At 32.8% G+C, this 16,247-nt stretch overlaps 1 protein-coding gene across 1 annotated transcript in view; it reads right to left on the bottom strand.

The window, feature by feature from the left end:
• DCDC1 (doublecortin domain containing 1) overlaps window positions 1–16,247 on the bottom strand; it is a 370,803-nt gene that overhangs the window by 190,951 nt on the left and 163,605 nt on the right. The window contains exons 9-10 of the mRNA XM_025044147.1: window positions 11,429–11,521; window positions 3,916–4,086 (exon numbers count right to left, since the gene is read on the bottom strand). Coding sequence (XP_024899915.1) covers window positions 3,916–4,086; window positions 11,429–11,521 — 264 coding nt within the window. The remainder of the gene's footprint in view (window positions 1–3,915; window positions 4,087–11,428; window positions 11,522–16,247) is intronic.

Here is a 16,247-nt window from a genome sequence, read left to right on the forward strand (position 1 = left end):
TCATCCACCTTCCTACTAGTTTTTCCACCCACCATCCCTTACAGATTTGCTAATACCCTTTCCTACCAATCCTTTCTTTCCTGTTCTCCCAGGGAAAGGCTAACATTTCTGACAGCATCTCCATGGGGATGAAGAGTAGGAGGAGTGGCGGGGAAAGAACAGACTGGGAAGGCAGAAGTCACCGAGCCAATGGCTATAGCAGATGTTCTCATAGTGGCGGGGGGTGGTGGCAGTGACAGGGAATACGGGATTAAGAGAAGGTTTGAAATAGTAAGCAATTACTTCAAAAAGGTTTTCCGTGAAGGGCTTTATACACTATGGTGCACACTGAGTGTGATCACTAAAGGTAAAAACAACAAGAAATCTCAACAACCTTAAAGGTGCTATGATGCGACCGAAAGAGAACGTACCAGAATACAGAAAAGTACACACTGTGGTTGTGACTGCACGGGGCAAATGAGTGCATACGGAGTGATATGCGAGGGTAAGAATGGTCATATAACAAGTAATGTAATTTATATGGGTGATATAACTTTTTCCTAAAATTCCTCAAATGTTTTATGTTGTATTTTCAATTTTTTTAACAAGAAACTTTCCTACGGCAGGATGGACATCCAAATTTAGGCTGTTTTCTGTCCCTTCTCTTATATGTCCGTTTAAACTTGGTACTGTATCATGCCATGTGACTGCAAAAATGGAACCGAGGCACTATGGGACACAGAAAGAGTGAATTTTTAAGAGACGACCTTCTAATACTAAGACCTAACAGAAAGCTGCAATTTCTAAATTATCAATGAAATATATGATGAGGATGAAAAGGTCAGTGAAGAGGTGACTTACAATATGAAATAGCACCCCAGGGGATTTTGAATCACACCCTGCAGCCAGCCCCTAGTTGAGAACTACTGCTCTAAAAGATGATGATGGCTACTATCGATTATTTTGGTTCTTGAGGCTGAGTAACTCCGGTCCACATGTGCCAATTACTGACTATGCCTAATTTCGAGTTATGACAAGCCATCACTGAACATAAACTTTGGAAGAGATGCACAGTAGCACACCAGCATATAGTATTTCCACTAAACAGAAACGAAAGGCATAAATAACTTCGAGGAGCGTAAGTAATAGTAAAATGTAATAAAATGATGAGGAAATAAAAAGCGTTTATTATCTTAGTTTTAATATAACCTATTTAATTGTAAGTTTATATAATTTAGTTTTTATTAATGACTTTATTTAATAAATGGCTCACAAAATTCCTGAAAATTTAACAATAAGCCTTGTCAAGTTGGTAGAAGCCAGCTTCACCATGCCAAGCCAATTAAATCAAAGTCTCTGGAGTTGGAGGCACTCATGTTTATAAAAGATCTCCAGATGACTCTAGTATGAAACTGCACAAACGCCTGAAGATGGGGCTGATGGCTAGGTTTCTTGCAATACTGGAAGAGGAATTTATTCTCTAAGAGAAATTAGATGTTGAAATAGAAAAACTGGGAAGAAAGGCAGGAAAAGCAAATGAGACAGTACTTACTGGAGAAAGCTTCATAAAGAAGAAAAAGGGAACTCAGAAAAGACTAGGGTGACCCACATCTTGGTTTGCCCAGGACTGACTGGTTTCCTGAATGTGGTGTTTTCAGTGATTAAATCAGAAAAGTCACAGGCATTCTACTGGAAGCACTGGATTTTTTTTACTTTTATTGATTTTTACTAATTTAAATTTAAATAACTATGTGTGGCTAGTGGCTACTGTATTGTACAGCATAATGAGCCTAAACAAATACAAGATGGTTTCTTTGCATATATAAATTTCCTCTTTTGTTCGCTGGTATGGAAAGAATTTGAAGCATGTTAAAAGGGGAACATATGAGAGGAACAATTCAGATTCTAAAGTTAAATATTTACTATTCACTGTTGGTGGGAGTGTAAAATGGTACAGCCAGTATGGAAAATGGCATGGAGGTTCCTCAAAAATTAAAAAGAGAACTGCCATATGACCCAGTAATTCTACTTCTGGGAATTTATCTGAAGAAAACAAAAACAATAATTCTAAAAGATGTATGCAACCCTATGTTCATTGCAGCATTATTTATAACAGCCAAGATATGGAAGCAACCTAGGTGTCCACTGATAGGTGAATGTATAAAGAAGATGTGGAATATTATTCAGCAATAATAAAGAAGAAATCTTGCCATTTGCTTCAACATGGATGGACCTACAGAGTATTATGCTTAGTGAAATAAGTCAGACAAAGACAAACATCATATGATTAAACTTACATGTGGAATCTAAGACAATCTAAAATAACAAAACGAACAAACAAAACAAAAGAGAAACAGACTTATAGATACAAAGTTGTTAGAGGGGAGGGAGTGGGAGAATGGTGAAAAGGTAAAGAGGAATGAGAGGTATAAACTTCCAGTTACAAAATAAATAAACCACATAGATGTAATATACGTCACAAGAAATATAGTCAATGATATTGTAAGGTGTTACTTTGGTGACAGATGGTTGGTTACTAGACACTATGGTGATCACATCATAAATGTAGAATCACATATATAAATATAGAATCACTATGTGGTATACCTGAAACTAATATAAATTACATGTCAACTGCATTTTAATTTTAAAAATATCTGCTATCAAGCCCATGTGCTAATGTGAACAAATGGTAGAAATTATTAACAAACTTGCAAGGGAAAAAAAAAACCACTTCTATTTTTTCCAGGTCAGTAATATTTGCTGATACAAACGAGTGGGGATGAGTGACATTAAGGTAACCACAATCCCTCACTTAGTTACTCTCTTGATCAATAGCAAGTACTTTGCGAAAGGGTGGAAAGCATCTGCAGCCAAATCAGAAATCTGGAAAAAAACAATGCAACTAGACTATAGAACCCTTGAACTTGATAACATCAATCACTTCCTTAGCCTTTAGCTGACTAGAGAAATACAGACTATGAGAAATAAACTATCATGTTTATCATGAAATTACATTTCCCAAAAGGTCAATTTTTACATTGTAATATTTTCATTCAAAATACAAACATGCGAATGCCATTAAAAGGAGGAAGTTATCACATTCAAATATAAATATAATCAAAAGGAAAGGAAGAGTTGGCTGAAATTTAGTAATGGTTCCATAGGTGGAATTCTAATTTTAATAATTATAGTCTCTTAAAACATGGGATATGAAATTATAGAATGATATTAACTTTACAGACTTAACATGGATACTCTATTATGATAAATGAAAGTATTTAAATTTCCTCAGCTTTCAGTACCTAAACCACCTTAGTCAGGTATGACTTTTTCTCTTCCAAAGATGCAATAGCAAAGAGTAGTCTAGGACATTTAACCATCAGGTCTTGACAAATAACCAATTCACCTTTTTTCCCAGTATATTCTTAAGTATTGATTTTACCAAGTAAACTCAGACATATGTCACACTTATCCAATACAGATTCTTTTCCTTGGAAATGTAGTTTGAACATCAATCAGCCACCTGGCCTTTCACCTCTAATTCCTATTGCCACTGTCTATAAATTATTAAAGCTTGCCCATTTCTACAAATAAGTTGTTTTTTAAAGCTGAAATACATAGTGACTCCTGTGAAAAACACATTTCTTGGAAAAGTATGCAAATGTTCACATGATTAAATTTCTTCATTAAAATTACTTTCTGGATTGAAAACTAGTTAAAGTTTATAAAATCCACATTTCAAAGGCTTCTAGGTATTTTCTTTTTAAAATACATTCCCCGAATGGTAATATTAGCACTTGTAAGCCAAACTCCAGTTTGAAGAAGACAACATAAAAAGAAATTCAAGCTGAGTGGTATTGTTATAAGAGTCTTTAAATGGAGCAGTGTTTTGTCTCTAGCTGAACCCAATGTAAGTCCCAGAATGACACCCACCTTGAGCTGTAGGCCTCCTGGGATAAGAGTGTTTGCTGGAAGGCTTTTAATGTGTTGGTAGACATAAGAGGAGAATTGCTCCTGCTCAGCCTGTAATTGGGGGCCAAGTTTAGAGAGATGACCTCTGTTGCTTTTGATAGCTGTCTGCAATTCATCAATCAGCCTGCTCACCTGAAGGGGTTAAATTACAAGAGTTGTTAGCAAGAAGTAATTGTTGATGTCACACCTATTAGATTTTTGAGTACCTAGTTTGATGGGGGGAAAATGACTTCAATACAAGAATTTGAGTATAGCTCGATCTTCAAGTAAAAAGAATAGAAAAGATATATATTCCTTCATCAATGAATTTTTTATGGGAAAATTTATAACATTTGAACTTCAGTAATATATAATAGGAAGTCATTTACAATCACTGAATTAAAAATATCCTTGGGTATGAAAAAAAACACATCTGACAAGTTTGTAAAAGACTTTTAAACTGCTTAACAGAATAAAATCTCCCTAAGACTTTAAATAATCTAATAAATGTACCAAAAACATTTAATTTTATTAATGTATCTTCCTTTGTAGAATATTTTATTTTACCATTTGCGTGTTTTAAGAAGTTGCAACATTTAAAATATGGAAATGATGAATAATCCAATATTAGTCAATGTTCTCAGCCTCATCTTTATCATTTAAAAAGTTTAATATTTATATTAATTTCATTAATGTTTGTGGGTCTTTTAAATAAATCAATCTGATGTCTTCCTTCCAAATATTCCAAAATATAATTTTCCAAATTTCTTAAATACAACATTCCAAAATATCCATATTTCAAAGACAATACTCTATTCTAGATAATATTTTTAATATAGATCAATTTCTGAATAATGCACTGAATTTTTCCAGAAACAGCAAAGACTTAGTAACATGTACCCCTTATTTTTAAATGTTTAGATTTCTAATCAGCATTTTTAAGAGATATGAACCTGACCTATGGATTATTAATAATAATTATTAATAAGACATGCTGAGGATTCATAAGTAGTAATTTAATGTTTCAATCCATATAGTTTGCAAATTAAACATCCTTTGACTCTTCACTGTGTTATGTAAACTTACATTCTCTTTAATAGATTAGATTCCTACATAAAACACTGGTCTATCTATGGTTGTGACCAAAAAAGATGAAAAGCAAAAATTCACTTTATCCTTGTCTCTTTAAAGTAATCAAATTCAACCCATTCAGAATTCTGAATGACCCCAAATACAGCATGGACTTTTTAAAATCTTGGGTTAAAGCTGGCTCTTTTATTTACTGACTGAGAGACTTTGAACAGGTAAAAAAAAAAAACCTTCATCCATAAATGAAAAATAATATTGGCCTTATTATATAAAAATTAAATGCGCTAAAAGAATGGACAATGTCTAACCTATAATAAGATGCCTCATGCACATGTTATATAATTATTATTTTCATGTTTAAGTGTTTTTTGCATATCAAGCTTTAATTGTTTTCCTTGGTCTCTTTTTCTATCTCAACACCTATTTCACATGAAGCAGATAAAAATTCGAAACTATTTTCTACATGGGTTCTCTCCCTCACTTTGATGTCTAGGTAGTTGGAGATTTTATATTAGATAATTCATATATAATATTATATGTTACTTCAACTATATTTAACTTTTCCCAAGAACTTTAGAAGTATTATATACATATAAACAAGCCAATTTAAATGATTCCTATTTTTCTTTGGGCTCCCATCTCTCTCTTATTTGTCCCTATTTGATCAATCATCTACTCTCTTTAAACAATCCTTTCCTCTAAATAAAGAGTTGACAAACATTTTCTCTATTAGGACCAGATAATAAATATCTTCAGCCTTATGGGCCATAAGGTCTCCATCAAAACTATTTGAACCTGCAGTTGTACTTTGAAAGTAGGCACAGATAATATGTAAACGAATGGGCAGGGTGTGTGTTCCAGTAAAACTTTATTTAGAAAAACAAGTGATGGGCTAGATTTGGCCCTAGACTATAGTTTTCTACATACATGTATTTCCTCACCTTCGTGTCTTTTCTTATCAGTAATACTCTGGTCCAAGCCCTCATCTCCTCATCCCTACCTCATACTTGGATTATCAAAACACCTATTGAGTAATATCCCTGTCCATGGCCTCTCCTCTTCTAGTGCATCCTGCCACCTCAACTGAATTAATCTACTTCTAATAGCATATTGAATCCTGCAGTTGCTCCCCCAGATTCCTCCGCTTGGTATTCAGTATTCAGTATCTTTTCTCACTTTCTGAAATAAATTTCTATGCTTTCCATAGTACCGTCAAACTTTTAAGAAAGTTGTAACATTTAAAATATGGAAATGATAGATGATCCAATAGTAGTTAATGTTCTTGGCCTCGTCTTCATCATACTACCTTCTAGCAGTATTATCCTTAAAAATGGTGGATGATAGTATTTACTATTCTAAAACTAGAGACCAAAACTGGCCAGTTGACTTGCTCTTATAGTTATGTGGAAAAATTAAAATCCAAGAATCAAAGGCCTTAACTACAAAGAGTCTATTTTTGTGAAGTACTGATCCTCTCTGAACCTATCCCCAGCATCATATAATTCAAGAAGACATAATTTTATATAGTCTTTAAAGTATACTAAGTATCATGCAATGTATCTTGCTAGTCAATAATACTGCTCTTTTAAATTTTAGGTACTATACCTTGTGCTATAGCAAGCCACCAGAGAGAGAGGGACAGAGAGAGAGAGAGAGAGAGAGAGCAGGAGAGAGATTTCAGGCTTTGATCTGAGAGCACTTTTATACATGACTGGTTTTACTGTCACAATTCATAGCCTTTCACTGATAGGGGATTTCATGTGACATCAGAAATCAACCAACCATACAATCGATGATATCATTTGCATCCTAAGGACTATTGGTTAAAGCCTTAAAAGTTTCATTTCCTATGAATTCTTCATCACTTCAAAATATTTCTCTACCATTTTGGCGATTTTCATTGACCACATGATTTACTTGTTAATGTATGAGAAACATAATTATACCAATTATCACCTGGGTTTTTAAGAATAACTTAAAATGACCAAATAAGATGTTCTAGCAAAAATTAACGTATCTTAAACATAAGAGAAAATATATGATGAATCCTATCACTGACATTTTGATAAAGTTCCATCCAATTTTACTAAAACTTTATGTTACTTTACATATTCATAAGGTCTTTTACCCTGAAAGTGCTACATTTTGTTCTCAGTTATTAAGATAACACGTTACCCTTAAAAATAATCCTATACATGAAATAACTCATATACTAAAATTGGGTAGGTAGTACAATACTCCTGAATTATTTTACATAATATGATTTTTTTTTTTTCAAATCACAGATGTTGCTAAAAGGGGGAAAATGTTCTTTAAAATTCTTCATCATGAATCTTTTCTTTCTGCAAATCCTTTCTCTCTCTCTCTCTCTCTACAAAGGCAATGTGAATAGCGGTAAAAGAAGACAAAACTTGACCTTTTGTGATCCCAGCATTAATGGGTCTGTTCATAATTCAATCTATGTGTGTGTGGGAGCATCCATGTGGAAACATAGAAGGCTGAGAGACATAAAGCCTTTCCCTTTAAACATTATCTGACCCTATCAGTCCCATTCACAAAAGAAGGCTTACGTATGCATATGTTGAAAAAATGCGCCATCTCATTGTGCAGCGGAAAGCCTACACATTCTACTCTTCATTCTCCGTGGAAATGCTGCACGGAAGTGACACTTGTACAGAATTTGGGAGAGTGACAAATGAGCAGAAGGTAACAAAAAAAAGTTGAGTATTCTGATCAGGAAACAAACCAAACTTGTGAAAGAATGCAAATGCACACCTGTCTATAAATATACACATAGGTTTCTGCATAACATGCAAGACAGTTTGATTATGTTTTATGATACCTTCATGCAACCCTTGAATTTAATTAAATTCTCAAGATGACTTAGAGTCAAGACAAAATATTCTGTTTATAATCATTCTAAAATATACACATACTGAAGCTGCACATTCTGAAACATACATTCTGAATACTGTATTTTGACTACAATGAATGACTCTTTGAGGAGCTCCTGATTTTTCTAATGGTGTGTTCAGCTGTCGGCCTGACTTCGATGTGGCCTTGAGTCCATCTATGTACTATGTAAGGAGGACTCCAGAGCACTTTGCACTTAATTGGCACTTGAAATCATCACAAAGGGCAGGAGCTTCTATGCTAGGGATGTCACCTTGGCAAGTAATATACAGGATGATCTTAAAGCCAAGTAGGTGCTTAAACTGAAAAACAAGAAACTTTCTCATTTATAACACAATTAGGAAGAACCAGAAAGGGTGCATGGAGATGATAACGGGTATTTCAAATTTCAGTTTAAGAAGTGAACAAAACCCAAAGTTGATGAATGAAGACTAGAAAAGACATGAGAACCTGTGAGCAGAGTTAAGTATCTCTTGATTTAGAAGCTGCCAGTTAACTATGAGGAAACTTAAAAGTTTGTACCACTTCTTATTTCTACAACTTTGACTACTCCCAACTTTTTAATAGTTTCCTAGACCCCTTCTGAGATGAGAATATTTTGGAAAGAGCTCTATCTTGTTTCTAGCCATAGGCCTCTTATGTATTGCCTTTAGGCCTGTTCAAGAGTCCAGCATCCCCATTCACTCAAGGGAAAAAGGTAACTGAAAGTAGAGACATTTTAAATATTTTTATAAGTCACCTGGCAATAGGGCTATGTTGATGGTAACAAGGTAACATATGTCAACTATACCTTTTGAGCCAGCAAGACAAATGAGTCTCACAGACCTGTAACTACAGGAACATAATTGATCATGGGCCCCAGCTATTATGCTCTGAAATCCATCACCAGATTGGCACCAATGACTGAGGATACTAAGGCAAATCCATCTCGTGGAATCACAGGACTCCTGTGATAAACAATTTTGGTTCAAGGATATATCATCAGCTTTGCTAAACCATCTTCAGACTGCATAACAGTCTAAGATGCTTCCACCCGGTCTTCCCATCCTCTTTCCTTCACTCATGTTCTCATGTTCAAGTGTGAATTTCAATCTGACATGTCTCTGCAGCTTCACTCAGAGCTCTCCCCATTTTCTCTTATGAGCATTTCTTCTAATAAAATTTGTATACATTCATTCCCATCTTGGTATTTACTTTTCAGACAACCTGGAATAACACACTCTTAAACCAATAATAATAAATTACATGCTGATTTCCAGTAGACCCTTTCCAAAAAGCTTGATGTAGTTTAATATATGTCATGACCTCACAGTGATCTTATGATGCATACCTTATTATTATGACCAATTTTCATGTGGAAAAATCACATGAAATAAACCAGATTTTAAGATAAAACTATAGGCAGCAATAATCTAAAACTAACTCTTAGATTTTGTGATGTTTAGATTGGGTTTTGAAATATCTATAAATATAGTACTTTTATTATGAAAAGTAAACTGTAGGCAAAAATAAATACTGAAATAATCCCCCCTTCCTAATTTTTTCTTTCACTTCACCATTACTGCTTCACATCTCTGTATATGAATTAGGGCTAAAACTTGATGTCACTAACTTTTTCTAACCAAAGCACTAGAAATTACACAGCAATATTAATATTGTCACTTTCAAAGAAATGACGTAAAAATTATTCAATATATTTAGCAGTTACTACACACACACACACACACACACACATGCACACACACACACACACACACAAACATATTCCCTTTACTGTGCATTTGATTTTTGAAGCAAACAAAGGTGCTTGAAGCCATAGCTGATCGATCGAGCAAATATGTAACCAAATAAGGCACTGTACGGGAAGGACACTGAAGTACAGAGGTAGTAAACAGACATGGAGATGAGAAGAAAGAAGAAATACCAAATGTGCATAAATATTGTTGGATTTTCCAGAAAAGACAATTTTCATGTTCAGTGTTGCTGACAAGGTGGCATTAAAGGTGATATATTTACTATAAGGATTATTTTCCTGGGCCACTTCAAGTTTTCAGTTCCGCTGAAATTGTAATTTTGCATAAAATATCGAAGAGCAAATCAATTACAATATTTAAAAGGAAAGAAATGTTTATTCATTCTTTTATTATTTTTATTTCATATTTCACCTCTAATAATTTGTATTATATGTAATTTAAATTATACTAGAAATATTGATTTGCATCTTTAAAATTTACCATATCAAGATACATGATAGAATCATTTTAAACTTACTATAAAAATGTAATAAAACTCTCCAACTGTGATAAAAAAAATTTCTTTCAAATGAAAAGGACAATGTATTTAAAATTTATAATTAACAATCTACTTTTTTAACTCGTTAATATTAAGTAGAATGAGCCAGAACTATAACTTAAATCTGTACAATTGTTATATTTTACATCTTAATAATTTTTCAAGTTGAATTTTTCTTGTAAAATATTTTCTGCTGAGATTACCAATCAATGTTTACAATATAGTCTTTAGTACTGGACATAGATAAGTCCCAAACATTAATGTAGTCTCTGATGTAAGACTTGAATTCACTCAGGAAAATTTGATGCAATTTACCTGTTCATTTATTGTAAAATACATAGTTAGTAGGAGAGATATAATCAACATAAGAAAACATTAAAACCCTAAAGCTTGGATAGATTTATTTGCCAAAATGTCAAAAGAGAATTATATGAAAGTTTAATTGTTAAATATTCACACTATCTTATTATTTAAGTTGCTTGTAGGTTTTATTTGCTGACAGTGGTACATGGAAATTAGCAAATACGCATTCCTTTCTCAGAAAGATGAAATGTTTTTGCATTCCAGGAAACTGCAGGAAAATCATTTCCCCCTTTTGTCTAACACTAATTTTGTATTAAAATTTCATTTATGGAATATGCTGTCAACTTCACAGCATGAGCTTTGGAGCGAAGTCTTCCTTTAATAGTTCTTCATTACAATATTGCCTACAGAATCTTATGATTACCTCACTTAGGCTTGACATTTGTAAACTACAGTTTTTCTTTGATAAGAGATAACATTGTTAGCATGTCTAAAATTCAGAAGAATAATTCTATTCCTAGAAAGTCAGAAAATAAAAGCAAGATTTAGTATTTATTTAAAGTTCAACAAAATTTTACTGTTTTTCCTATGTTAGTATGTTTTATCAATTTCAGATTCAAGTTGCATGTAATAATTTCCTAAATTAGGAAATTTATGAGAAAGTATTCATAAATATTTTTCAAAAAATTACAATATGGTTTATTCTTTCAGCTACATAATTATTTTTCAAGCTGCCTGAATCAATAAAATGATTTCCAGTTTTGACCAATTTTTTTTCATTTTGTTGTTATCATGTAACTATAGTTGGTTCACTACCAGACCCAAGTAAAATTTGTCTTAAATTTAAAATTACTGTTAATTGTGCTTTTATAGTATAGTTTAAAAAGAAGTTTCTTACTTCCTCTTGTGCCTTATGGCGTTCCTTTGGGGTCATTGAAAGAATGATTTTTTCAGTAATTTTCTCTTTCTGTTCATCCACAACCAGGTTCAACTGGAAAATAAATAAAAAAGTAAATAAATAAATAAATAAATAAATAAGCCCCTAATGACATCTAATTTATTGCAACAACTAATTTAGCAGAATTATGGAAGGTAATTTCAAATTAATTTGGCACATATTTACATGAAAATAAACTCCATTGAGATTAAGTTAAAAGTTCATTTATTATATTTAAAACACTCAACACTCTGATTTTTACTTCTACTTTTGTTGTTTTTAAATCTACTAAAATATGACGTTGGAAGGAGGCCCTAATTGTGGACATTTGACACTGATGAGTACTATTTGAAAGCATTTGCTCAAAATGAGCATAGCAACTTTTTTCTAAATTAGGCTGATATTTCCCATTAAAGTCTTTTATTGCCAACAGGAAATAAATTGGCTGCTGTTACATCAGGATAAGAATTCAAGGACATAAACTAAAAGCAAATGTCAGCTGAAACACTCTAGAGTGGTACAAAATGGTTTATCATATTTCATGACAAAGGATAATGTATCTTAAATACCTGAACAGTTACCGCTGACCTACTCCATTTACAAAGCCAGAGAAAGGTCTTCTACTACTGCCACTATCTCTTGTTATAAAAAGCTGAATGTGGCCCATTTTATATTTTTTATAAATAGTCCCCATGGAAACAAATGCTATTTTCAACAAAAGGAAAAAGCTAAACTCATACAATAATATTCACTCAACAGATTGGCATTAATACAAAGAAAATAGTCTGATACAGAACCCTCTGAATTGGAATCTTTAACAGTTCTTAAGCAACGAATTTGCCATGTTGTATCTCTTTAGTGAGGATTAAAAATGAATAATGACCACGTTTTTCACTTTGCTTTGTTCATATTGTTTTAAATAGGCTTTCTCAGGTGTATGTCTGACAAATTATGTTTGCATTAATATGAATCTTTAATCCATACCCTGTCTGAAGACCTATTCTTATTTTGGGGATAAAATGGGGGGTTGGGGTCAACAATATTGCCTCCTCAATCTAACTATGCATACATGCTACATGAATAATATCAAACTTGTGAATTGATATGTGATACAGCTCATCATATCAGAGATTTTGTTTGGGTAGAGGGGAAAGGTTCATTCTAATGACCAGCCTAAATAAGGAGTTGACAAACATTTATGTAAAATGGTCAGACAGTAAATATTTTAGGTTGTTGAAATTACTGAACTCTGACTTTGTAGCATGAAATTGACATAAATGAATGAGTGTGGCTATACTTCAATAAGACTTAAAAAACAAACAAACAAACAAGTGTCAGGCTGAATATGGATGGCAGGCACTGTTTCCCAGTCCCTGTCCTAAATTGAGAATTACTGAAAACAAGTAAAAAAGAAAAAAAATCATGTAATATATAACATGATGATTATAGTTAACAATGCTGTATGGTATATTTTAAAATTTCAAGAGAGTAGACCCTAAAAGTTCTCATCGCAAGGAGAAAAGCATTTCTTGTTTTTTTTTTTCTGTATCTATCTATCTATCTATCTATCTATCTATCTATCTATCTATATACACATACATATATATACATACATATATATACATATATATATATGAGATGATGAATGTTAACTAAACTTATTGTGGTTATCATTTCATAATATATAAAGGTCAAGTCATTAAGCTATACACCTCAAACTTACACAGTGCCATATGTCAATAATATCTCAATAAAACTGGGGGGAAATATCATGTGAGACTATTCTTAGGATCATTCTCTCCAAGGAATATATTTTCCTGTGCTTAAATAGTATGAAAAAAATAAGACTTAAAAAACCTATAATATCATAAAACGTCAAATTTCAAACTTAACCTCCATACATGGAAGCCTATCTAAACTGTAGTACGACATACTATATCAAGTCCCCATGGTTATTTCTTTACTGGGGGATTCTTATCTTAGGAGGAGATGAGTATGTTGAAAAGTGACTGGGGAATATTCACCAAGTTCACCTAGTCTTTACAAAATTAATTTTCAAATGCAAAACATCCAGAGCAGATATTTTGTGAAGAGAAGCAAAACGAAACAAAAACAGAGCTACGAAACTCTTTGATCCTACAGCAGTAAGTCAGGTTCTAATGTGGTCTCCCAGAGCCGTGACATTTAGAACTCTTCCTAAGAACTTAAAAAACAGGAATTCTATATCTTCGAAAGCAGCACAATTGGAAAAAATCCCCTTCATTCTAATACTCAACTTCTAAAGAAGTACTGTACTAATCCACATCAGCTGAGGAAAAAACATATCGACATGAGTGAAAAGCATCATGTGCATAGTAACAAACAGAGAATCCACTAAGATATTGGAAATTAAAATTAATGGTCAACAAAGTATAAGGATACACACAGAGGGCCTTTTTCATAAACAGACCAGCCATTACAAAGAAGAGATATTTAACACAATTATTTAAATGATTGAAAGTAAAAAGTCAAATTCAGAGAGTGCATTTTCACCCTAAGGTATTAATAATATGAAATGCTAATAGCATCTCTCCCTTAACTCCCATGACATGAGTAGGATTCTTCTCTCCTGCCGCTTTGATGGAGAGTATCCTCTTTCTTCATTAAGACAAAACTAGATGCTTTTGATTTGCTGTTATTGTCTAAAATATATGAAAATTTTCTTTTGTCAATGAGTTTGAAATTTCTGAGGCTAACTTTTTGTGCATAAAAAGGGTATATGCTGTTGAGTTGGTTCCAACTCCTGGTGACTGTATGAAAGAGTGATAGCCACAATGTCCTGTCCTCAGGGTAGAAACTTCAAATTAACTTTAAATTAAAAATAAAAAAAACAAACAAAGAGGATAAACCTTGAGAGCATCATCCTAAGTAAAATAAGTCAGATAAAGAAAAATACTATTTAAAGTCTAATTATGTAAACATTTTAATATACAGTAAGATAAAATAAAATCTATTTTATATGAGAAAATAACTCTAAAGTAAACTCTAGAGTACAATCGTTAATATCTAAAAAAGGTACAGTAATAGAACAAGCTAGTTTGTCCTGTCTACCTAATTCATATTGGCATTCCATTTCAGTAACAAAGTACTTAAGTGCCAAAGAAGGAAGAGCCTATTAGTCACACTAACCTCTCAGTGTTCTAAATTATAGTTCTGTATTTCGTTTTTTCTGTATTCAAAATAGCTAATGATTCGAATGTGAAGTATATGATATATATTGTGCGTAAAGTCCTTAATAAATCAACATAACCCAACAAGAAAACTGCATCCTTCTATCAAAAATCTAAGTTTTTGACCAGTAAGTATTGATTTATTAATAAATTATTTGATTCATATTTTACATGCAGATCAATATAGGCAATACAGTTTAGCATAAAAAAAAAAAAAAACAGGACTATCAGCCTTCATATATATTGACAAGTTTCCCAATGGTTTGTTAATATACAAAAGACTGGGACAAATTACTTATTTATATATACAAAACATGGTTATAAAGGCCAGCTGCAGGTATTTTTTTTGGAAAGTGCATTTTAATAAGGTCCTATTCAGCTAGGGAACAAATGAGGAAGAAGTAGTTTGCACTACAGAGTTTAGCGCAAGAGCTTTCTCTTTTTCTAACCACGAAATCAATCATTTGTCCAGACTGTGGGAGTCAGAGTTAGTTACTGAAAAGAGCTCCGTATATAAACAAGTCAATAACTCATTGTGTGTTATTGTCGAGCTGAAGAAGTCGGCTTTCAAAAAGCTGCCCCTGCTTCTCTCAGAATGAATGTCACTGTATTCAGGGGCTGGGAGAGTCCTTTGTTTCCAGCCATTGCTGGCTGCCATTTATGTATGGGAACAGGAGGTGGCTGCTAGGAGTGTGGGGGAAGTCACTATTTGGTATCATGTATGTCCATGAAAAACTCTGAATTTTATCATCCTAACTAATTTGTGTCTGGAAATGCATTAATAAAATTGATAAAGAGTGACAATGTAAAAAAATATTTGGTAAAGGAATTAAATGATACTGAGTTTGTACCATTTTAAATTGGATCAGGATGATATTTCTGATTCCCTACCTGTCAACAAAGATGAAACCAAAAATACAGGCAATGGTTTGAAAAAGTTCAAATGTACAAAATCAAACTGGTGAACAGGTCATGTCAAATAAATGCTATCTGTTCCTGCCATAAATATTAAGGATGATTCTTGGGACTCTCAAATAGGGTTTTCAAAGTTGTGTGTGTGTGTGTGTGTGTGTGTGTTTGAATTTGTCTAAGGAATGATTTTATGTGCTCAATACTTGTGACGAATTAAAGAAATTTGAACTATTGTTGACTCGAAAATTAATTTAAATATCCTTTAGAATTGAACTGAACCTAAAATTCATGAGATATAAATATTATAACAGTCTTATTTATTTTACCTGAAAATTTATTAAAAACTTAATATTCATTCAGAATCAAACTCAAGACTGTGAAGAAACACCAGACCAGGCTACAAGGATTATAGTTAAGTTGGACAAATAAAAAATACATGTGGATCTGTTTAATAAATAGTTTTCATGTGGGTTTGTGGGGGGAGGTGCTCTCAACTCTTTAAACAGCTTAGCTCTTAGCTCTTAATTAGCTCTTAGCTCTTAAAAAGTTAGGATTGTAGGCAAGGAGAGAGTTGGGAACTTAGAACTGAATCCAACTGATCCCATTTCCCCTCAAAATTTAGAAAACTATAGCATTAAATAATAAAACATGCTTCAATA

The sequence above is a fragment of the Pteropus alecto genome, unplaced genomic scaffold, assembly GCF_000325575.1.
Source record: "Pteropus alecto unplaced genomic scaffold, ASM32557v1 scaffold71, whole genome shotgun sequence".
Taxonomy (NCBI): domain Eukaryota; kingdom Metazoa; phylum Chordata; class Mammalia; order Chiroptera; family Pteropodidae; genus Pteropus; species Pteropus alecto.